Below are 25,813 nucleotides of genomic sequence, written 5' to 3' on the forward strand. Positions count from 1 at the left end.
AGGAATCATGCTTACATTAACCACAATACCTGCAGTCAAATGCAAACAAAAAACAATACTCTGATAATTTATGCATTGTCTTTGAAACTGATTGGTCCGCACCAGAGACAGCTTTCTTTGGAGCCTAGTCTCATATGGTGTTCGACCAGATGACGCCAAAAGGCGCACAGTTCAAAGACAACGCAATACCAGAGTAATGAGAGCTCGGGGTGAGCAGCTACATCATGGGATCTCCTTTGCCAGTACCAAAATATACTAATAGGTTAATGTAAGCATGATTCCTTGCAAAAGGTGTCAGTTTTGTTGCCAGAAAAAAGGGGAAAAACCCTATTAGTATATTTTGGTACTGGCAAAGGAGATCCCATGATGTAGCTGCTCACCCCGAGCTCTCATTACTCTGGTATTGCGTTGTCTTTGAACTGTGCGCCTTTTGGCGTCATCTGGTCGAACACCATATGAGACTAGGCTCCAAAGAAAGCTGTCTCTGGTGCGGACCAATCAGTTTCAAAGACAATGCATAAATTATCAGAGTATTGTTTTTTGTTTGCATTTGACTGCAGGTATTGTGGTTAATGTAAGCATGATTCCTTGCAAAAGGTGTCAGTTTTGTTGCCAAAAAAAAGGGGAAAAACCCTATTAGTATATTTTGGTACTGGCAAAGGAGATCCCATGATGTAGCTGCTCACCCCGAGCTCTCATTACTCTGGTATTGCGTTGTCTTTGAACTGTGCGCCTTTTGGCGTCATCTGGTCGAACACCATATGAGACTAGGCTCCAAAGAAAGCTGTCTCTGGTGCGGACCAATCAGTTTCAAAGACAATGCATAAATTATCAGAGTATTGTTTTTTGTTTGCATTTGACTGCAGGTATTGTGGTTAATGTAAGCATGATTCCTTGCAAAAGGTGTCAGTTTTGTTGCCAGAAAAAAGGGGAAAAACCCTATTAGTATATTTTGGTACTGGCAAAGGAGATCCCATGATGTAGCTGCTCATCCCGAGCTCTCATTACTCTGGTATTGCGTTGTCTTTGAACTGTGCGCCTTTTGGCGTCATCTGGTCGAACACCATATGAGACTAGGCTCCAAAGAAAGCTGTCTCTGGTGCGGACCAATCAGTTTCAAAGACAATGCATAAATTATCAGAGTATTGTTTTTTGTTTGCATTTGACTGCAGGTATTGTGGTTAATGTAAGCATGATTCCTTGCAAAAGGTGTCAGTTTTGTTGCCAAAAAAAAGGGGAAAAACCCTATTAGTATATTTTGGTACTGGCAAAGGAGATCCCATGATGCACGTTAATATTATTAATCCTTGATCGTTTCTGCGTGGATTAAATATCGGCTGTTCTATAGGATTCGGGGGGGGGGGGGGGGGTGTAAAAAGTACGCGTGCATACAGGGAGGGGTCAAGTTTTGACAGATTTTTGCATACGTACTAAATGGATGGCCCCTAATCGGTCTGCTATCTCGGTCATTACATATGTGTAGTGACATAGTTGGATGTCACTGTGTATGTCACTGTGTGATGCTGGCCTCGGAGAGGCACGGTGAGCGATGTATTGACATCGCAAACACCACTGAGGTTATGATCCAGTACCGGCCTGAGCGGGGCTCAGGGAGCACTGACTGGCAGCAATGGATGGCACCATGCGCTGCGTGCAGTGCCAGCCCCTACAGGATAGCGTACGAGGGTGCCGGCCTCGGAACGGGGTTTCAAGGGGCCATGACACGTGACCGGAGGTGTCTACCCCGGGACCCCAAAGGGGGGCTGGGGTGATCACGTGGCTAGTTGGAGATCCTCCTCCAGAATTCGAGGTGGTCGTCCCGAAGACTTCACGTCCCTGCTCCACGTTCACGTTCTACAGTCTCCAACACGAGGACCCGGACCCGAGCTGTGGTCCGGTCCGTTGTAGCTAGCTATGTGTGATTAGTGTTGATAGCCTGGTGGTCCACCACCATAGCGTACTGTCTGGTGAAGGGGCATTTACCCCGTCGTGTTAACGTGGTAATGTTAATAAATGTGTTGCCTCCAAAAGTACGTCTGAGTCTCCGTTTGAGCCCAATACAGATGTATAAAACAACTGGAGCACATCAGTAGCATAGATGCCGATACAGATTTTTTTTATTGTAAAAACCACATCGGGGATCTACAATCCAGCCCTGCACCGTCCTCCATCACTCGCCGCTCGACTCGGAACTGTCCAAGCCCAGGACCCATGTAATGTACTGTTCAGTTAATCATAATTATTTACATTTACAAGATGCATTTAATCTGTATACATATCCCAATTTAGCCGTGTGTAGAAAGGAGGAAATAAAAACAGAACCAGGGGGTGAAGGCCAGTTTGAACAGGTGAGTTTTCAATACAGACTCAGATACAGCTGATAACCGATACTTACATGTCTGTGTGTTTGTCAAATGTGTGTGTATCTGTGTTTGTGTGGCCAGGAGTCGGAGCCATTCCCTGTTCACTTTGGGGCGCGACAGGGATGTCCTCTTGCTCCCACATTATTTAACATCGATTTCGACCACGTAGTTCATGAAGCCTTCAATAGCTGTACCAGAGAAATGTCCATCTGGTACAGATACAATGGGAGGCTGATCGATGCCCAGGTGCAGTCAAGGGATGGCTCCCTATTGATCAACCATGTTATGTATGCCGATGATCTGGTAATTGCTGCTCACTCAGAGGAGGAGTTGGAGGCGCTGTTGCTAAACCTGGAGCTTGCCACTAAGAGGTGGGGACATACCATCAGCCCCACCAAAACTAAGCACCTGCATGGGTATTTTGTACCATCGGACACTCCACCCCCACAACTCCCAATTGGTGATAGGGCAGTTGTGGCGAGAATGGAGAGTTTCCCATACCTGGGCAGTGTGATCATGACCGGCTCCGGTTTGACTGCAGAGGTCTCACTCCAAATCAGTCGAGTGGCATGATTTTTTCATCGGTTGTGTAACGCTGTGTGGAAGCTACCTGGTCTGTCGCTCCGCATGAAGCTTCAGGTCTTCTCGGCCACAGTCATTCCCTCCCTTCTCTACGCTTGCGAAACGTGGACCTCCCTCATGGAACATCTTCGTCGGTTAGAAACATTTAGGCTGGCCTGCCTACGATCCATCTTGGGTTTAACCAAGGTGGATTGTGCGAGGAGCTCACATATCCTTGAAAGATCTGGACAAAGTCCCATCGGTGAGTTCCTCCGGCAGGCAAGGCTGCGTTAGCTGGGTCATGTAGCCCGCATGCCCAGCTATCACATGCCTAAACAGCTTTTGTTCGGCCGGATCGAGGGGGCTAAATGGGTGCGGCACGGGCTAGAGAAGAGATGAAGTGACGTGGTACAGGAGGATGTGGAGCTGAGTGGACTTGCCAATGACTGGTACCAGCAGTGTCAAGATCGGCCTCTGTGGAGGAGGCTCGTGAAGGACGCTACTGGGCAGTTGGAGTCAGTCGCCCTCCAATCTCCTGCCAGCGGGCGTTCGACACTTCACGTGGCCTCAAGGTGCACATGGCCTGGCACAAGCGTCATGGAGACGTCACCACCACTTAGTGGCGAATGGCGGTTGTTGTGTGTGTGGGGAGTGGTAGCGTAGCGATTAACATGCTGTGCTACGAACCCGGCTACGACCCGAGTTCGATTCCCCATCACGACCAACACCAGTGATAGCGATTATCTGAACCGGTCATGGGCCTCAAATGTGGACCTGGTGTGATGTATAAACATGACAACTTTAGAGACAAAGGTGGTCAGGCGTGGTGTTTACCACCCACCCCCTCATGTGCCTAGCCGACCTTCATAGCTGCTACTCGCTATACGTGGATCTTTGTGCGTCGTTATGACGGATAAATGTAACCTGGGATTCATCCCCGTGGGCTCTTGCATTTTGAATTCCACGTGAGTGCTGATTGCTGGCGGTGTTAAGTGCGCGCGTGGTTCCCGAGGTGGTCACTTTCAAGCGTTCATGTACGTGGGGTGGTTTAATTTGTCGTAGACGCTTTCCGCACGCGGCTTCAGAAGCTGCAAAATAAAATAGAAAACGACACTTGCATTCTCATTAAGCGATGCGTCGATAAAATACAATAATCGATTATCTGGCTTTCAACATTATCCGGCGGTCCTATGCCGAACCGGCAAAACCGCTCAAAAGGCTGTAACCAATCCGGCGATCAGAACCACGTGGATGACAAAAAGTAGCTACGCTTGATTTCAGCGTCAAATATTCTATACAATACATTATACACTACATATAATAACTTAAACCATGAAAATAATGGACGCATATACATTTTCATGACCAATAACTACAGTTAATAAAAACAGAAAATATGCACGGTGCCATCAGGCACCAAGTGTGTGTAATTCGGCATTCGCAGGAGCACTGGTCTAAAGGCTACATCAGTCTGGCGATCGTCAAACACAAGTTGTTGAAACAAGAGCATAGTAAGTACATCACCGGGTGCAGAGTCTTCAAGATTGGAGTGGTAAGTACCGTACAGTAATTATTTATGCCAAATTCATAGAGTAGACAAACTTAAAACATAATTTAAAAATACATACACACAACACCTAAAAACAATGTATTTCAAGAATGTACAAAAATAAGCAATCTTAAATAATGATTGATTGATTTTCCGGTATTTTTTAAAAAATCCACATGGAGAACTTCCACATCGTAGCGGCAGACGTCGTCGACTTTTCTCATCGACCATCTGGGTGCGCTTTTGGATGCGCTTCTGCAGCCGTCTGGAACGTCGTTTCCCTTCCAATATTAGGAAGCTACTGGGAGCTATGGCACTTTTTAATTATAATCTAGATTGCAAACTCATTTCTTTAAAACTGCTTGTTCTGTTAAGGATGTTGTCTTTCCCCCCGCACTTCCGATTGGAATTGGCACCATGTGACTCGGAGCCACCAATGGAGATCATCACTAAGCGACGCTTTGTCTGAGCAGAGACACTTTAACATTTGGCTTTGGCATTGCCTATTTTTAACAGTCCATCTAAATGTAATTATATTACATTGTTCCAAGTCATCCTTAGTTAACAGATGTCTTTCTGTGTATGAAGCTCTTACCTCGTAGTGACTACTGGCCGTTTGGTTTGGTGGGTTCTGCAATGGGATATTTCGCGGAAAGTACACAATTAGGGTTAAATTCAGACGCAATGTTCTTTGGAACAAAAGTTGTTTAAAAATCAAATGTTATCAACGCAGCGAGCATTATTCTTGCGTATTTATGCAGGAATGCAAAGAAGCTCTTAATGCACAGGGTGTTCAATTGGTGCTAGCGTTGCCCCACGTGGTTACAGAAGGAGGCAGGATTGCAATGTTCTATGTGCTGTGTAATGCGTGCTTTCGTAACGCGAATTACATATCATGTAATTCGTGTATTAGGGAACATATTTTTCATAACACGGATGCAAATTTAATATAACGCAATTGAGTGAACAGAACTACGTCGCGCGGGTAGGAATAAGCGGTTTGTACGGCTGCCTCGGCGTAGCATCACATAAGGCGGGATGTTGCTGGATGCTTCTAGATGCTACCCACGTGCCTCAGTCTTTGTTCGACCTACGTACACATCTCACACGTTATCACAGACTGTGCTTTATCTCATATAATTTATTAAAACGCATTTTTTCCAAAATGCGGTGTTCTTCAGGAATGCAACGACGACTGATTACACTGGTCGGCAAAACAAATATATTTTTTTCTGGCCTGGACTTTTGCAGCTGTTTTAGACTAATTTCAGGGTGCTGATTCCAAATGTGATCTCAGATTTGCTCTATCACATCATTTTTATGCTATCGGCATACCCCATTTTCATTGATTTTACCCAAAATTAACTCTGTCACTTATGATTGCAAATTTGTGCGAGTCAGTGACTGCTTTAGTGTTAAAATATGGTGCTGTATTTTTAGGATAGTGTGTTTTTAATATCATTTTATGTAGATATCCACATTTATTTAATATTTTTCTTCTGCAGTTTTTATTCAAAATGCAATATTTGATATCTCAAAAACATGATGTGATAGACAAATTTGGAATCAGCACCCCAAAATTACCTTAAAATCGTTGGAATACCTTATGCCAGAAAAAGTGTGTTGACCAGTGTTATAGGAGAACAGACTCTACCCTGTCCGGCAAGAGAGCAAGGAAGCGACGACTCAAAAGTGGCCGCTGGTTACACCCAGGTTCAACGGTAAATTGGTCTACATATACCATAGTATGTAAGAGAGTTGGTAGGCATATCAAGGTTAAGAGGTCACAATAGTATCAAGGAGGATTTAATATTCATTCCACCATTATCTGCCATAGATTATTATCTCTCGCTGCCAAATATATCAGCTGTTTCCGCAGCTGGTTTCTGGCCTCTGGGTGTCACTCTAATGCCCGTATCAATTATAACATGACCACCCCCACCCACGACCATCCTGCACATGCGCCCCCACCAATCACAACCTCCTTGATTGTCTAAATCACTCTTTTTTTCTTACAATATGAACTTACAAACTCTTTGGTTCTTTCGGTAAACTTTACTGAAAGAACAAAAGAGGATGGATTCCTGTAGTCAGGAAAGCTTCAAATCTAGAATGAACTTACAAGTTGCATATGCGATACTGACATTAAATTATCATATATTTTTTAAACTATCGTTTACAATTTTTAATTATATTTTTATTCAGGCAATTACATCGCGTCGTGACGCACGTACACACACCGTCAACATAAAATAAAGCAGGGGATAGAGAGATGGGGAGTGGGACCTCTCGCTGCCCCAAATTAGATGGGGTCACAAAGAAAGGGGTAAAGGTAGTTTTCTTTTTAAAGGGGGGGGGGGGGATGACAAGGGCAGGGAGGGATATAACCGAAACACGCCTGACATTAAGAAAAACATAAGAGACGACCCTAACGAGAATGTTTTCCTTCCACCCCTCTGAGTCCGGTTCCCATCTAGTCTGTAGGGGTTATGCCCCTTATCCTAGGTCCCTGTCTCCCGACCCTTCATCCGGCTAACTTACTGACATGAAATTGTTAGCATCTTATGCACGCACCCAAACTCAGGATCCTGAACACTTTTGCACCGTGAATAGAGAAGAGTGCAAACGCATTATAAGATTCACGAAGTATTTAGTATGAGACATGGGATGCAATGAAGCTGCGTTCAATGTGTAAATTGGTCGGATCTCAACGACATTTGACGTTTCTAATTATATTAATTGTGTTGGAAGAGGTAGGCAGCAGAATAAATTCACCCACCGTTTCGGTAGAACTCACTATTCTCTCATCCAGATGTTGCATGCGGTTCCTGAAAGAGTGAAGTTTAAAAAAAAGGTGAATTAATTAAAATTGTAAAATCTGCGCATCATTTAAATAGTTACATAACACAAACAGTATGAGTAGCTCATTGTTGTCTTCTCCTATCATTTTCTGAAGACAAATAACCACGTCAACTTCTACACTGACTTTGTTTTATCAAATTGTAGCACTTCCAATTGCCAACGTATATGCAACATTGGTAAAAATGTAATCAAGTACACGACTTCAAACCATTACGATCTAATGTATTTTTTTTGCAATGAACTTAAGAGCATTACATTTACGAAGCAAAAACGATGTAGGCTAGTTTCAGGCATGCATAATGTATGTTGATTACCATATGAATAAACCAATCGGAAAGGGTTACCCATTGTCATTTATATGCATTCATTAATCCCCCCCCCCCCCCCTCATTTCGCTCAAAGAGGGCTCACAAGTCACGTTATCACATCTCTACCCCTCTTTTAAGAACGAAACAGGATTTCTCCACAAATCTGGCTGCCGCCTGATGATGCTGGTTGTAATTACTGGTGAAACGTCGTACTCAGATTATAAATGTTGTGTGGTCTGCCTCACGGCAGGTGTGGGGGTGTGTGTACACAGGAATTTCCTGTTTGGATGTTGAGTTTGGTCACGTGACCAGGAAGTTACGATTGGACATCCTCTAAGCCATGCAGCAGGGTATCAGCCATTACACAGAGTACAACATGGTGGCACAAATAGCGTCCCAGTGAAGACAGGTGCAACTGTTCATTTTGGGACTTTAAGAAGCATTATCTGTAAGTTCGTTTATCTTCTTATAATACTGGGAATGCTGTTATAATGTTATAATGATCGTTATAATGCTGTAAATGCCGTTATAATGCTATTGAATTGTTATGACAAATATGAGGCCTAGTTAACAACGAAGCCTGCCACTTGCCTTATTGTGAATGTTACTTGTAATTGAATAAGTCGAGTCAGACTTGTACCCATGTAACCTTATTGCGATCTTGAGAGCAAGGATGACGAAATATCTCATCCACAGTTCAGTGTTATGTGTAGTGCTGTACATTTAGGCTGCAGTATGGTGATTACACGATGTGCCCTCACTTAACACAGTAGCTTATTCTCTTGTATAGCTATTCAGTACTAATGTAGGTGCCTGGTCTATCCAGGATCTATTGTTGAGTTTCATGTTATTTAGGACAACGTTATGATGCTGTAGTGTTCATTCATTGTATTGATATTTCCAAGTATTAACATATGCTGTATTTGTGCTGTGTTTTTCCATCGGTTTTACCTCGTTCAATTCATTAAATACGTTTGGAGTCAGATGTTGACCCTGGCTCTGAAGGTTTATTGTATGCGAGGTTATCTACTCGGATAGTTGTGCAATGCAGCGCACAGCGAGGCCGAGACATTGTGGCTTTGCTCTTCAACACACCATGTTCTGTTTACGTGACAAACCTTTCTAACTGGCTGTCGGGTGGTGGCGGGTTTAACGACACATTTATATATTTACACGATCTAACCCAGAAAACTCTATTATGGTTGTCTGGACTTGTAACTAGAGAACACAATTTATAACACGAAACATATTTCACGGATATAAATCACCATAATTCTGAAGCTCACAATGTGATGTTCATTTTATACACTCACAATCAGAATATTTATCCTGGAGTATTTACGATGAACTCCAAAGCTCTTTTTTGGAAGTATTTGAACTTACAACCTTCCAGTTATGCGTTGAGCTTCCTAACCGTTGCAACACACATGGCATATTGCTAAAGACTACAGTGTATAAATGTATAATCTACAGTTCCTGTGAAGAATAAACAGCTTAAATGCCAATGGAGATCACTCGGGGGTACACGGTAACTCCCTTCCTCGATCTCATTTTTTTGTATTGCGAAATGCCAATTAAATAACCTTGTAAACTTTTGCCAAATTATTGATCAATTCAACTGTTAATAATACATCCGTTAGTCGTTCAATTCACACACAGTATTTGGTGAGCTCTTTCCATCCAAACAAACAGATGAAAAGCTGCTATTAAAGTCGATATTGAAAAATGGCTTGAATGCTCGGACATACCAAGAAGAGAGTTCTTCAGGCACAGTGTCATATTCAGGCATTGCCGTGACACCCCCCAAGGGTGGCCGTTCTAACGCCACACTGCGGGATGGCAGCTTGCTGTCGATGTATTCGTACGGAAGCTCTTTGTGTTGCGGCTGAATGAGAGGGGGAAGAGATATTATTGAGAGGTACGAGGCAGTCATCGACTTACGAACAGGGTTCTGTTCCTCCTGAGGCTGGTTCCTAAGTGGAACGCATCGTAAGTCAGAATACAAAAATGTGCCGCATTTAAATGCACATACTGTTAGTGTTATAAGATGTGTGTTTGGTTTAACACAAAAGGGGAAGCATTGTTAAACTCACAAATAAGAAACATTGTACATTTGCATGTAATACTCTTAGAAATATTGTATTGTAAAAAAAAAACGTTAAATAAAGTAACAAATAGATAAATAAATCTTTTTTTATTTTCACTTACCTTGATTCCTGATGCTGGCTTTCTCGTCAGACATGGTGCAATGAGTCCCGAAGATTGCACACAAAGACAAAGACCCCCCGTATAGCTTTAACAGACTGTTGGGCCAAGTGCTGTATTTGAGCACCTTTAAAGGCCAGCACGGCAAATGAGGGGGTGGGTGGCTAGCACCACACCTGGTCTTTGACTCCCCAGTGGTGATGTTTGCACACCACACCAGGTACTCATTTGAGGCAGAGTCGACGTAGAGGAGGCCCAGGATCCATTCACATAATTGACCCTGGTGTTGTGAGTGGGAATACAACTCTGGTCGCCAATCAAATCGAGTTGTCACTTTAGCAAATATTCCATTCCATTTGGTTTAGCAGCAAACCGCAACGTTGAAAAACCCCAAGCTACATTGTGACAATTGTATGCAATATTTCCCTCTGGGCAATACATCCATCATTATCAGCTGTTACCAAAGGCTCCTGATGTAACCCAAACAGAAACTTACGTACGAATCATAACATTTGGTCGTGAAAGCCTACGTATAAATCGTGTGTGATAATTCAGTCAACTACAGTGGGATGGAGGCGTTGGTCTTGCTGATAGTCAACCGGTAATGACGGTAATCTATATATATAAAATCGCGAATCTGTCTGTCTATCTGTCTGTGTGTGTGTCTGTGTATCGGACCATACGCAGTTTCATTGGACGAAATGTCAGGGATTTGCGAGACACGATTGGTCCGGCGGTTGCCCCTGGCAACGGGTAGCGACGCATTCGCCGCGGGGTGGACGCCATTTTTAATTCCCGTTAAAAATAGGCGCACGCATTAACACGCGACTCTGAGGTAAATTCATCAAAGTTTCACGTCCTCTTCACTCCCCCCCCACCACAATGTGTGCAATTACTATTATAGGGTCGGTAGATTATAAAAATATAGCGATTAGACAGTATTATTGTAGCGCGGGGGGGGGGGGGGGAACGGCACCCGTACCCAGCCTCAGCCGGGTGGGCAATTTAGGCGAGGCCGGAGGCTCTGCACGCTACTAGGCCTCGACACCCCACCACACTATAGGCCGTACATATTACTGCACAGCGGCCGAGGAGATCGTGGCTGGGGGGGGGGGGCAGGGGTAGCAGCCCATCTGTGTATATATGTAAGGTTATTAAGAAATATATTTTTCACCCGGGCAACGCCGGGTACTTATGCTAGTTCCATGTGAAATCTAGCACCCCAAGGCGTTCCACTCACTTCACCAAAAAGCGACATTCCAAGAATATCGGGTCACATAAATAATGTGACAGGAAGTGTTGTAGCGCCACTCCGTTGTCATCCAATGTTTTTGTTCTTCATTGTACTTGTGGGTTGGCACAGTAGGGGGCACAGGTGGTGCATCAGCCAGTCATCTCAGTCAATCAACCCATGGCTCCTGCTGGGTCTGTCCCATGACGTCCTGCCAGCGGCCGTTCGACACTTCACGTGGCTTTAAAGTGCACATAGCCTAGCATAAACACCGTGGTGATGTCACCAACACATAGTGGCGAATGGCGGCTATGCTGTGTGTGGTGTTCGGCATGATGCCCGATGTTTCACTCAGGTTGAAGGGCCGTGGAAAAAAATAGGCTCTTCAAAGCAGAGGACAAGCAGCAAAGTTGACCTACTTAAGAGTAGAAGCCATTCATTTTAACTGGTCTTCGCCTTCGTCGTGTCTCCTGTCCAACCTATACGGTCTTTTCCCAATATTCTGCACAGGCCACCACTTCTGGAATTGGTATTATCAAATATTGATGAGTGCATTATGGGTGCTGCAGAGTATCTCAAGAGACGGTCTGTGTAGTTTGGTTCTCCTGATAAACATATTGGTTGTTCATGCACAAGCCGCCCCCATGATTCCATGAGAGAGTTGCGTCTGCCAAAGCTCACTAAGTCTTCTTCTTGGTTCTTTCGGTAAAGTCACGTAGAAGGGAAGTAATAAAATAATAAAAATAAAACAATTCTCACGACGTTTCGGCCACAACGCAAGCAGCCGTCCTCAGGTGAAGAATGAGACAATGCCAAGCTAGGAGCTTATATATAAGCTGCGTTGGAGGTGGAAGAAAGAGCGCCTTAACAAAAGAGCGTGACTTTACCGAAAGAACCAAGAAGATGAATCCCTGCAGTCACGAAAGCTTTAAATCGAAACTCACTAAGTCTGTTTAGTCTCCGCCATGTGAGCACTATGGAATTGGAGCCCAGACGTGAACTGTCACTGGGGGTGATTCCTCACTGACTCCATTCAGCAGCTTTATCGCTTAATTTTTCCACATTTGTTCCAGAGGGAAGTTCTGGCAGATTCCGGTGATGTGGTCAGAGTGGTTGCAGCGGAGCATGATAATTTGTTTCTCGTTGAGTGTGTTTACATATTGTAACTGTTTATATGGTGAAAAAGGTCAACTTCCGATTGTCTTGTAACAAATATCCTATATTCGATTAACGATCATTTCAATTAACAATGGTTTTCGCGGGAACCAATTAAATTCGTTAAATCGATGGACAACAGTCGTCCTTGAATGGATGGACTGGACCACACTTGCGTGAACACTTTGCAGGTAGATTATTATCCAAAGATGTGGAAGTGCCTTTGTGCTGTTGTAATTTGTGTCAATGCATGTCACTTAATTGAACACTTACCGTTTCAACTGGGGCTCTTTGCTGGTCATTTTCATCTTCACCCTTTCGCCTGCAGGGATTGTGAAACGTAATATCGCAATGTTGTGTGTATATATATATGCCGTATTAGTTTATATTCCAGTATACATTCTACAATGAGCAGTGTCATTTCAATATAATCATTGTCCCACAAACAAACAATGTATACAGCTGCAGTCGGCTGTTCATTATCTAATATTTAAATAACCAATTGCATTGATCCATTTGTCAACATCCAGAATTTAAGTTATGGCATATCTCATCTCTTGAGAGATGAATTCGTATGTGTAGGGCGATTGACACTCGGCTAACCACTTGTCACAGAGTATGAAGTGCCATCTAGTATGGGTGAGAGAGTGGATTGAAGAAGAGACTCCTTATTGATATATGCCGTCTGCCGTGTATTAGACATTTACACGAGCATTGCCCGTGTATTTGCGAGGGATATAACTTCTACAAGCCCTTGTCCCCCCGCAAACACGTTGAGTGAGGAGTCAGAGTTACATGCAGTGATTTCATCACATCGTCATTCAGCCCCTAACGGGTGATGTCACCCTATATGAGCTGAGGCCATTCGGCATGGCATAAGGGATGATGACGTTTAAATATAAATCGATGGGGAACCCAACTTCAGGATGACTCCACTAATGTAACAAGAGTCGCTCTCAGAATATATCGGCTATGATTTCTTTGTGTTGGACTTTAATTTGTTTGGAATTTCCAAGGTAAATTTTGTGGCAATGTCCTCACCAAGAGAAACACGTTTTATGTTTTTGTATGACTTACCGTGTACGAGATGCAAAGCGTGATGGACAGACATGACACTTGCGCATGTTAAATCTATACAGTAGACTCGATTATCCACGTGCGCTTTATGTGATTTAGGAACTAACCACGCACCTGGGATTTTAACATAAATTAATAACTCATGAATGTTCCCTCAAGCACAAACTAATCATCTAAAAACCTTTATACATTGTTATTCTTGGAAATGTGTATTACAAGTTACTTATTTAAACCGGATAAATGTTGCTTCGGTTTATCCAAAATCCACGTGATCACCTCTACAGTACAGTAGTTGCATATCGTTACAACAGTGGGCAGAGTCTGATTGATGTTGATTTGCGTGGTTCTGCTATCCATTTAGTAGGTGCGGGAGCAGGAAAGTGTTATCACTGGGCACGCACATCGTTTGGTCAACTATTAGTATTCTATCTAAATCGAAATTGTCAGTTGTGCTTAATTTTGAGTGATTTATCTGATCATTGATTTTGTGAGTTTTAATTGATGAAACTTTGGATTATCAACGATTTTTAATTATCGGCAGCCATCCTCCCCATCATAATCAAGAGTCTGCTGTATATAGATAAGGAACGCTTTTGCCATGCATCACTGCACCGTCAAGGAGTGCCATGGGTCACCACCGTGTGCTTTACCCCAATTCGTAGGGTTTACAAACTCAGGCGATAGGCAGGCATATTAATCTTCACCATCTCCTTGCTTCTGTGGTGGTCAAGGTTGACACCAAGGTTGACACAGGTCACACAGGTCACACAAGCTAGGGGAGAGGTACGTACCGGTCTGGACCGGCCCGGATCGATAGGGACGAGAGGTGGTTGGAACGGCTCTGAGGGGAGGGGGCTGGCGAGAGCCAGGGCCCGAGACACCCCCGCCCCTCAGAGAGAGGGGATATATAAGACGGCTCCCGGAGAGCGGAGGGGGTCGATCGGAGGAGAAGCTGAAGGAGGAGAGCCGGAGATCCTGGACCCCCAAGCCTCAAGGATGCCGCCCTGCTGGAACTGAGTGGGCTGAGTAGCTGTAGGCTAGGGAAGAGAGTAGCTGAGTAGCTGTAGGCTAGGGAAGAGAGTAACAGAGTAGCTGGAGGCTAGGGAAGGAGAGAAATGAGAATAGAGCCGGAGGCTGTACCTCCCTAGGTTGTGTGTGTGGGACTGTTTCCCCAGTGAGTCCTGAGGACTAGTGTTATCGGAATAAAAGCGTGTGGCCTCTACGAAGTGTCGGTCTCATTCAAGAATACTACAATTGGTGTTAGAAGCGGCCAAAGAACCTCGCCGACATGGAGACAAGACAGAAAACGCTCACCAGGGGCCAGGAGAAGGACGTCGAGGGAGACGCTGAGCCGGAGGCGGGAGCGCCATTTCCGGGGGACGGGTCTGCGGGGGCGGGCTCGGGTTCTCCGGGGCCCTCCAGGAGTCCGCCGACGTCGGGATGGGCGATCCAGTCAGCCCATGCCCGGCTGGCCGATCTCCTCCATGCCGCTGCCTCCATCCTCGACGAGCTCACGCTGGGGGGAGCGGGAGCGCCGGGTGGAGTACCAGGCCGGAGGATGGGACGGGTTCCCGCCGAGAAACGCGCCATTCCCGCGCAAAACTTTGACGTCACCTCCGGAGGGGGAGACGTCACTTCCGCCGGGGATGCGGCCGCCGGGGATGACGTCACTTCCGCCGGGGGGGTCACCGCTTCCGGGGGACATGACGTCAACCGCCCAGGAGGTCAGGGGGCAGAGGTGGCCCGCGTCACATCCGCCATCTGCGGCCTTACATCGGGAGAAGCAGAGTTTTCGGGTAGGTGCCCGCCGATTCCGTCTGATATTCTGCCGCCGGAAAATGCTTCATATATTGCACTTGGGACGCTGCTGTCTTCGAGGGGGGACTACATCCCGGCGCTACAACAGCGCTTGCCTTCGCTTCAGGTTTTCACGGCAAAGGGGGGGGACTGGGCTGCTTTTTCACGCCGTTTCGTGGCAAATGCCGAGACGGCTGGGTGGTCTGCTGACATCGCTCTCCGAGCCCTGCCTTCCGCCTTGGACGACGTGGCCTTGGCCACGTTCCTCCTTATTCTACGGAGGCAACGCTCCACTTTGCAGGAGGCCCTCGATCGGATGGCCTTAGTGTATGGACCTCCATCCGAAACTAGACATCGTTTCGCCAGTCGGAGGAGGGAGGCGGACGAGACACCTCTTGCCTATCAGAGTGCACTGATGGCGTTGGCTCAAGCAGCCTACCCTCGAATGGACGATGTGGGCCTGGACTCCATCGTGCTGGAGAAGTTGCTGCTGCTGGCTCGGGAACTGAGGATTGCCATCCACGTCAAAGATGAAGCTAACCTTTCCTCGCTGGGGGCGGCACATTACCTGCACACAGAGTTGCTCCTCCAGCGGGATGGGCAGGTGGCTGCGTGCGCCGCTGCAAGAGTGGACGAGGTCCCGGATGCCCAGGCCTTCGCGTCACAGCGGGCCGCCAGTTGGAGGGGGGCCGACCGGCCTCGCCAAGGGGAAAACCGGGGGAGACACGGATCCCCGCGGGCGTGGGCTGGCGTCACGTGCTATAACTGTGGCCAGCTGGGTCACCTGGCATCGGGTTGCCCAGCACCCTGGCGCCGGGCTTCGGGTCATCCACCATCGTCCGCCCGTCCGCCGGCCGCTCCACAAGACCCCCAGGCATGTCGCGACACCTCACGCACACGGTCCCTGCCCGCATCTCATACACCGCGAATCGGCACACCAGTAAATCGCGTTGCGTTGAGGGGTGGGGAGCGGAATGGGGCTGATGTTCGGGGGCCACTTCGCGCGGTTCAGTGGTCCGAGTTGGCCCACAGGGTCGTGGCCGCGGCGACGGGCTCGTCGGTTATTCTCGGGGATATTGAGGGAATTCAATTTCGATTGTTGGTCGATACGGGGGCTTCGGCTACTATAATCTCCGACCTCATATACAACGTGTTACCAAAGAGATGTCAGGCACTCACCCCGTTCTCCGTCCCTTGCTTTGCGGCAAATGGGGGTTCCCTGGGGATCATTGGCCAAATAACTGCACAAATTTGTATTGGCGACATTAAATTATCTGGTCCCATTTTGGTTTCCGATGCCTTGGCCGTTCCCTGTCTGTTGGGTACGGATTTCTTGGGGAGGATGCCCATCAAAATTTTGATTGACAAAGGCTGCATCGAGCTTCCTTCGGGCCGCCGGATGGCGTTTCTGCCCTCACCAAACCGGCTGCGCACAGCTTGCACGACTGTTCCGGCTATGGCATCTGAAACCGTGCGGATTCCGCCGGGTGCGCAGATGCTGATACCGCTTCAGTTACGCAGACCACTGGAGGCAGACGCTACGTCGGGGGTTTTGTTGTCTCCTTCAAATACGACCGAGCGAGGGTTGGACCTGGTGGGTGCACAAACGCTTGTGCCTAGAGATGGACAGCCCTTCATTCAGGTGCTGAATGCGGGGTTGCGGACGAAGGTCGTGCACCGAGGGGCTGTCATTGCACATGCGTCGCTGCCGCTGCACACTGACTCTGTTGCAGCTCATGTCGGTGAGGCGCCGGCGTCCGGGACGCAGGTGGGTGTCGATGAGGCATGGATGGATTCTCTCTGTTCAGGGGCTGAAAATCTTTCAGAGTCACAAAGATTCAAGCTGCGCATGTTGCTTCGTGATTTTCCCGATGTTTTTAGCAAACACAAATTCGATGTTGGGTGCACTAATCTATTGAAACACCACATTGATACGGGGGATTCCGCTCCCATTCGGCAAAATCCGTTCCGATTAAGTCCGGCAGAGAAGGAACATGTCCGGTTGGCAGTGAATGACATGCTTGCCGCAGACATTGTGGCTCCCTCCAACAGCCCATGGGGTGCGCCCATTGTGCTTGTTAAAAAACATGATGGCAGTTTGAGGTTTTGTGTGGATTTTCGGAAGCTTAACAAGGTTTCGCTGGCGGACGCGTATCCACTCCCTCGCATGGACGAGTCGCTCGATGCCTTGGCGGGGGCACGGTATTTTTCAACCTTGGACCTTTTGTCGGGGTTTTGGCAACTGCCCTTGGATGACGCTTCCAAACCTAAGACCGCGTTCCGTACGCCACAGGGCCTTTATCAGTTCAACCGGTTGCCCATGGGATTGCACTCAGCTCCAGCGACGTTCCAGAGATTGATGGAACTGGTCCTCGCTGGCCTGCAGTGGGACTCTTGTCTTATATATCTGGACGACGTGATTATTTTCAGCCGTACGTTTGAGGAACATCTGGACAGACTGCGGGCTGTATTTCTCAGAGTGCGATCGGCTAACCTTAAATTTAAGCCTCAGAAATGTTTCCTGTTGCGTGAATCGGTGCGGTACCTCGGCCACGTTGTCAGTTCTACGGGTATAGCCACCGATCCTGCTAAAACTGACTGTGTAAGGTCGTGGCCCACGCCCACGTCTGTGGGGGAAGTCCGCAGCTTTATAGGCTTTGCGTCCTATTACCGCCGGTTTGTTGAGGGGTTTGCGACGATCGCCAAACCCCTTCATGCTCTGACGGCTAAGGGGGCTAAATTCCATTGGGGGGAAGAGGAAGACAGGGCGTTCAGGGCGCTTCGCGATGCCCTTGTCCGAGCTCCTCCCTTGTGCTATCCCGATTTCACGTTGCCCTTCATCCTGGACACCGATGCCAGCAATACCGGCATCGGCGCGGTGCTTTCGCAGGTTGTCAACGGGGTCGAACGGGTCGTTGCCTACGGCAGTAGAGTCCTGTCTCCGGCAGAGCAACGTTATTGCGTCACCCGCCGTGAACTGCTCGCTATTGTCGTGTTTGTTCAACAATATCGACCGTACCTGTACGGTAGGCATTTTACGGTTCGTTCCGATCACGCCGCGCTACAGTATGCGTTGAAAATAGACCAGCCGTCCGGCCAGCTTTCACGTTGGCTTGAGGTCCTACAGGACTACACGTTCACGGTGGTGTACCGGAAGGGGACACAACATTTGAACGCGGATGGCTTGTCACGCCTTCCTCCGGGTGATGGGTGCGCGTGTTTTATGGGCTCGGGGAGATGCAAATCGGCCACGAGTACCGCTCCGGCTTCTCCCTTGGCAGCGGCAGCAGGGGTGGTCGATAGGGAACCTGTCGCCGAGGGGGACTCGCAGGTGTTGGTCGCTCGCGACTCACTCCTCGATCTGCCTCTGGACGAATGGGGACGGTTCCAGATGGAAGACAATTCCCTCCTCAGGTTACGCCGTCGTGCGGAGAGAGGGGGAGATTGTCAGGAAAGGGTAGGTACTGTCAGGTTGCGGGAGGGTCTCCTCATGTCATGGGACGCCAGCTCGGGGCGTTACAGAATCGTCGTCCCCACCGCTCTGCGGGGCAGGGCCGTGTGGGCGGCGCACGAACGCGTCCTGCATTTAGGTATTCACAAAACGCTCGCTACACTGCAATTGGATTTTTTTTGGCCGGGAATGGCGCGCGATGTCGCCGACCTTTTGAATAGTTGCACACAGTGTGCGCAGCGGAAACACCCGGCTAGGGCGGCTTGCCCACCCCTTCAGTCCATTTAGGTGTCCCGGGTTAATGAGTTGGTGGCTCTTGACATTCTGGGTCCCTTCCCTGTCACCGCTCGGGGAAATAAGTACCTGCTGGTTGGGGTTGAATATTTCACCCGTTGGCCTATGGCCTGGCCCCTCCCCAACCAGTCGGCAGCAGCCATTAAGGAGGCGTTTCTCCAGGGCTACGTCCTGGATAAGGGTGCCCCGGAACGGCTGCTAACCGACCAGGGAAAGAACTTTTCGTCCAATCTTCTGCGGGAGGTTTGTGACCTTTTGTGCACACAGAAGGTCCGGACTTCCCCCTACCACCCGCAGACCGATGGTATGGTCGAACGTCTACACCGGACCATTACCTCTATGTTGTGTCATCAGGTAGACGACACACAGTTGGATTGGGACCTGAAGATTCCCGGAGTTCTGGCCGCATATAGGTTAGCGCCTCACGCGGCCACGGGCTATTCGCCCTTCTACTTAATGTATGGCAGGGAAGTCGACCCCCCCGTGGAGGTGCAATTGCGGGTCCAGTCTGCGGCTTCTCGCTCGAAACTGTCCGAACACGCTCAGTTCAATATTCGGAAGTTAGTCGAGGCGAGGGTGGCCGCGCAGGAAAATTCCAGGGCAAGGCAACGGGCCAATGAGCGTCTGTATGATCGCCGGGTTACGGTGTATAAATGGGCGGTAGGGGATAAGGCGTGGCTGCACTGCCCGCAGGTGCCGCTGTCGACGTCATCGAAATTGCTGCGGCCCTGGCGGGGGCCGGTCGACATTGTTCGGGTCGTTCGGGACCAGTGTGTTAGGGTCGCGTGCGGACGGCGTTCTTGGTACGTGCACCCCTCGCGCCTGAAGCCCTATGTCGCACCACGCACTCACACACCTTCATCTCGCAGGGGCCGGCCGCGTGACGTGTCCGGCAGGTTGGGGGAGGGGCCTCGTGACCCCCTTGTTGTTCCAAAACCCCCTGCCACTCTTTCGGATGCTGCAGGTGTGAGTCCACCTAGGGTGGTCTCGCCAGAGGAGCGGGAAGCGAGCCGGCCGCCTGTCCAGCAGGAAGACGGCTCGCGGGCTGTGTCCCCGGGGCCTCGAAATGTGCCGGACGCCCGTCATCTGGCCCCTCCTGACCCTCCGCAAGGAACGCTGGCTTCTGGCGATGGACCCGCCACACGGACTCGTTCGAAGGGTCTCAGGTTCTCCTGAGACCTGTCGCAGATACACTGCCTCCTCACGGGGCCTGGGTGTTCGAGTCACCTTGTTCGTTGGTGTGGTGTGTCCGCGGTGTTCTTGTGTACAGGGGGGTTGGGGTAAATTATCGGGGATAGTTGTGTTGTTGTTGTTCTGTTGTTGTTATTGTTGTGTTGAGGCTCACGCATTGTTCTTGTCGTGTTCAGAATTCCTGGTTCGCGAGTTAGGGTTGGGATGTGGATAGTGATGCAGCCGGGACGGCTGCGTGCTGTATAGGGGGGGGGTGATGTGGTGGTCAAGGTTGACACCAAGGTTGACACAGGTCACACAGGTCACACAAGCTAGGGGAGAGGTACGTACCGGTCTGGACCGGCCCGGATCGACAGGGACGAGAGGTGGTTGGAACGGCTCTGAGGGGAGGGGGCTGGCGAGAGCCAGGGCCCGAGACACCCCCGCCCCTCAGAGAGAGGGGATATATAAGACGGCTCCCGGAGAGCGGAGGGGGTCGATCGGAGGAGAAGCTGAAGGAGGAGAGCCGGAGATCCTGGACCCCCAAGCCTCAAGGATGCCGCCCCGCTGGAACTGAGTGGGCTGAGTAGCTGTAGGCTAGGGAAGAGAGTAGCTGAGTAGCTGTAGGCTAGGGAAGAGAGTAACAGAGTAGCTGGAGGCTAGGGAAGGAGAGAAATGAGAATAGAGCCGGAGGCTGTACCTCCCTAGGTTGTGTGTGTGGGACTGTTTCCCCAGTGAGTCCTGAGGACTAGTGTTATCGGAATAAAAGCGTGTGGCCTCTACGAAGTGTCGGTCTCATTCAAGAATACTACACTTCTATGATGTGGGCATACAGTTGATCATCGATTACCCGGCAGCTTCGGTATACTGGGATGCACCTCAATCACTCAACAATGGGGGCTGCTGCCCCTGGGCCACGTTATGAATATCAGAGGGCGGGTGCTGTAAAATCCCGTGTTGTACAGTACTTCTATACTCCCCTATCTATGCTGCCCACCTTCAACCCGCACTGACAGATTTTGTGAAGTATGGGTAAGTCACCTCCCAGCCGTGGATTGGAAAATAACAACATTAATTATTTTTTACCAACATTTGTAATTCTGTTTTATGCCTGCGATAGTAATGGTTGTCTCAGCTGATGATTGGTCAGCCAATGGGGGGTTTGACGGTTGGGAGTTGCGGTCAGGAACATGAATAATAATTGACTTGAGGAACATAGATTAATAGAGGAGACCTGACAGACGGGACTGAATTCAGTTGTCATGACGTTTCTCATTAAATATGCATTTACCTACTACGGTAACGTTTTTTAATCCGTTCAATGAAATTTACTGTTAACTGACATAACTGTTAATCGAATATAGGAATTACATTCATGCTGAAACAGAAAACGTAATGTTAAACAAAGCAAGTTGAAGTCTAAACGTTGATAGATTCGCGTCGATGATTGGCTGAAGACTCTGCTCAGCCGCACTTATGAGCACTCAGATTGGCCTATATTGGCACCCTGCGGGCATAACGTTAACACATACCGTTAGTCAACATGAGTGACTTCTATATAAGTGTTTTGTTGCCTGGAACTCACTTCAGAGGTTTCCCGTTCTTGTGGAAGCAGAAGTAGTAAACGGCTCCCACCACTGCCACCAATGCCATCAGCGGCACTACGGTAGCAACGGCTATGACCCAGGGCTCAACGCCACCATCACCACCTGTAAGACAGCAACATGGCTATTGTGAGATACCCGAGAACCCTTTACAAAAATAATGAGAAATTATACAACGTAAACTCTCACATTGATTCTCTTTATTTTTTTCATAAGCAGTCCTTATTTAATATGTCGGCCGTGGTGAGACGATAGTTTCAAATTACACATTCATATGGCAGGATAATCCCCCCCAGAAGATCATCCAAGGTATTAATCAAACTATAAGCAGGATTACAACCTGTGTACTTCCAGTTGGGAAGCTGTGAATGGTCTGGGGTGATCTAACCAGATATTCTAATCAAAATTCCTTCATTGTTATTAACCACGCTCAAATTTGCTTAGCTTACCTGATCTGATGAGATTGTTCTATTATGACCGTTTTTGTACCTGCCACACTGCCTCCTCCTTGCACCTTAATGATGCATCAATGCAGTGGGTATAGACTCCCACAAAAAAGTAGTTGACCCACATATTTGGCCTCTATTTATTCGTGTATATATATATCTTTATCAATAAAGGAGGATGTATGTGTGTCTGCATATTAGCTTGCCAGGATGCATTCACACAGTTTTGAAGATAGAGACCTGAAACCTTTGCAGGGTGATCCAGGATTTTTGCCTTCTAGGTTACCTCCCCACCACTCAGCATAGTGACCATAGACTTCTTACAGCGAATAAGCAATGGCAATCTCCCAGTTGATCAAAGTGGACATGTGACAATTCTAGCCAACCATGGCGCTGTTGTTAACACAGGTCCAGAGCTTTCAAAGTTTTCCCCAAAATACTCAATCACTTCCATGATCCCACCTATGATAATTGGCTCAACTGACTGTGTGGAAGAGCCTTCCTTGCACGTAAAAATTATACAGTAAACAGTATCAATGACTATATCCTTAAGCAGATACCTGGTGAAGAATGGACATACATGTCAATTGACACCGTTCTTGAAACAGACCAGGCAGTACATTATCCTACAGAGTTCCTCAATTAATTGCAGCCACCAGGAATGCCATCTCACATATTAGTCCTGAAGAAAGGTTCCCTTATCATGCTGCTAAGGAATCTGGATCATCCAAAATCCTGCAATGGAGGTCGGCTCTGTGTGAGAAAGCTCCTTTCTAATGTAATCGAGGCAACTATAATGACAGGGTGTGCCCTTGGAAATTTCCATCAATAGTTCACAAGGACAGTCGCTGCAGATTGCAGGGGTTGACCTTCTAACTCCCTGTTTCTCCCATAGGCAGCTTTACATAGCATGTTCTAGGGTTGGGGCAAGGAGGAACCTTTTCATACTTGCGCCCAATGGAAAGACCACAAATGTGGTTTACCCACAGGCCTTGCAATAACATAGAATAACTTTGAATGGCCATATAATACATTTAAGAAGTTAACTTCATGCACTATGAGGAAAGGAAATATTATTAAAGTTCAGGCAATGTAGCTCCTGCCTCCAATGTTGGCATCCACTAAATTTACCGCCCCTATTATATAAATTAAAACAGCTATCAGTCGTTGAGCTCTCTTTATAAACCTCAAACATCTCAAGTCGAGGCCAGCGCTGTTGTGAATCACTGAAGTATGAAGCTGCACGATTTCACTCGAAGTGAAAGATTCACGACCTGCTGTAAACACTCTTTTAAGGTAGATAATGGCCAGGTGTAGTTAATAGCCTGGGAAAGCACGTGGCGTGGATTGGCCCAAAGTAAGAAACTGGGGTGAGTTGGGACAGTGGAATGAATGATACAGGGTGGCCCCTCTGGCTTCCTTGTATGAGGCCAGACTCAAAGTTCAACATCCTTAAGTTTTCCCCACACTTGGTGATGTTTAAAAGGAGTTGCGTATAAGCAAACATTTAGGTCCATCAGTTAAATGTAGTGAGACGTTAACTACCTGACAACTGCTGTATATTTGGAGTTTGTATGTTCATCTCGTGGTCGTGTGGATTTTTCTGCAATCCTCCGTTTTTTTCTTCAACATTTAGAATCATGCGTTTAGAGTATTTGGTTGCTATTAATTTACACGTGATAAGCCACTTCGTTGAGCTATCATTTGTGGCCAGGTCGTTTCTGAAAAATGGATAAATAACTAAATGGGCCCTACCTGGTAAAATAACATCCTTTTTAAATAGTGCATTTATTTCGTCACCAAAATTTTCCAGCAAGCCTTTGAAAGTAGGGTGACTCTTTGACCAGTTTCTACTTTTTGACTCCCATCAGAAGGATGTGACCCAATCGATGCTGCTGGGTGTCTTGGTGATATAGATCACATGGGGACTGTTGAGTGCAACTTTATTAAGGACTGTGTAACAGACTGCCACAATTCTTGCAAACTGATAAAGCAACAATCATGCCTGGAGAAAATCGTTCCATCCTATTTTCTGTCCAAATACTGATCGTATATGCTAGTGCTGTGGTGTCATAGTTACACCAGTGTCTTGTTAACACCAAATTGTGCGCAAATAATTGTTCCAAATTATTGGGGCCAACACAGAAACCACACATGCGCATCGTGAACCTAGTGACCCAGTCATTTGCAATCCTCATGCTTGAGCATATCGTGAGGAAGTGTTTGAAACTAGGAGGTCGTTAACTTGAGTAGGTGAGTATTTTTTTCACGTTAAAGTTGACCCTGTAAATACTATATAGCTTTAGTATTATTAATTACAGCGAGTAAATGGGATGTCTGGATAAACCCCACACATACAGGGTGAGGACATTCCCGCACTTTGCACATCACCGTAATTAACTGTTTTGGTGCTGAAACAGGAGCCATCTCTTGTATCTGTTGGTGCCAGTGAGAGATTGCTGCATAAGGAAAGTCAGTTTCGTGCGAATATCTGGTGTGGTTGTGGTTGCCACGGGCATAGTGGATGTAGTTGTTGATGTTGTTGTTGTTGTTGTGATAGCAGCAGTGGTTGTAGCAGCGGTGGTTGTACCTGGCCGGATGGTAATGATAACCACCGCCTCGCCCCAGCCCACTGAGTTATTGGCCCAGCAGGAGAACGACCCAGAGTCTGACTCCGCTAGCGGCCGCTCAAAGGACAGGGAGTTGCCACTAATAACTGTCCCGTTGGGCAGGGAGCCGTCTTGCCTACGAGAAACCACACCACAACACAGGGAGCGCGAGCGCGACACACAGTCAGCATCGTGTGATTACACTTGCTGCATAAACTGAGAAGAGGAATTCGAATGAACTTATGCAAGTTGCAGGGTGGGGTGTCCCAATCACTGTTGAAACTCGGGATATGTGAGCGGGTTCAGCGTTAATTTTATTTAGAGAGGCGTAGTAGCACTGTCATTTACAATCTGTTATCCACTAAATTGTTTGTTCAGAAGTAGAGTGAATCTCGTCATGACTACATTTGGTACATTATAATGATATTCTATAATGGCTGGGAAGCTGAAATTTGCCAAAATAATGGAATAGATGCTTACGACTGGACAAAATCCAAAAACCAGTAGCTAAATTGTTAAACTTCGATGCAACACTTTTTTGCCTGGAGGTTGATTGCTTTCACTTGACGATATCACCTGCATTTCAAGACCACTTACACACTCTCATACGTAGATTATGGTAAAAGGGATTGGTGGCCAAGGTAAGGAAGCATTGGAGATCTGAGAGAAAGAGATTGAGAGAGCCAACACCATGGCTGGCAGAGCCTGAGATGGAAACAACCCGAGACCAGAACCAACCACAAGGCAAAGGACCACCGAGGCAGCCAGAGCAGCAACGAGAGTCTCAGGGCGGTCTCGGAGGGGCAGGAACCTTCACCATCGATCCCAGTGCAGCACCAATGAGGGCAGGGTGACCCTAAAGTTCTACATTAGTTTTACTCGGAGCGCACGGTTAGCATAAAAAAATCTACATTTCTACTATGCTTAAGTGCTAAACACGTACTAATATGGGCAAGTCCTAGTTTAATGCGTGGCATTGGTGACACTATAACCTGTTTTGGCCTGTAACGCGACTGCCATTTTGGAACGCTTTTCGAACAACACAGAACGTGTGCCATTATAATATGGAACGCACCCCGTTATAACGCATAACGTACAGCGTTATAATGAGGAATGCACACCGTTATAACG

The 25,813-nt window shown here is 47.5% G+C and overlaps 1 protein-coding gene across 1 annotated transcript in view; it reads right to left on the bottom strand.

Annotated features, from left to right (window-relative positions):
• Positions 1-3,075: 3,075 nt before the first annotated feature.
• Positions 3,076-25,813, bottom strand: part of LOC133358592 (nectin-2-like) — a 32,300-nt gene continuing 9,562 nt past the window's right edge. Inside the window, exons 7-13 of the mRNA XM_061576960.1 lie at positions 24,664-24,818; positions 21,609-21,732; positions 12,508-12,556; positions 9,392-9,528; positions 7,253-7,301; positions 5,069-5,104; positions 3,076-4,012 (exon numbers count right to left, since the gene is read on the bottom strand). Of these exons, the coding sequence (XP_061432944.1) occupies positions 3,947-4,012; positions 5,069-5,104; positions 7,253-7,301; positions 9,392-9,528; positions 12,508-12,556; positions 21,609-21,732; positions 24,664-24,818 (616 nt within the window). The 3' untranslated portion in view covers positions 3,076-3,946. The remainder of the gene's footprint in view (positions 4,013-5,068; positions 5,105-7,252; positions 7,302-9,391; positions 9,529-12,507; positions 12,557-21,608; positions 21,733-24,663; positions 24,819-25,813) is intronic.

The sequence above is a fragment of the Lethenteron reissneri genome, chromosome 62 (genome assembly GCF_015708825.2).
Source record: "Lethenteron reissneri isolate LAM-NWPU_2019-01 chromosome 62, ASM1570882v1, whole genome shotgun sequence".
Classification (NCBI taxonomy): domain Eukaryota; kingdom Metazoa; phylum Chordata; class Hyperoartia; order Petromyzontiformes; family Petromyzontidae; genus Lethenteron; species Lethenteron reissneri.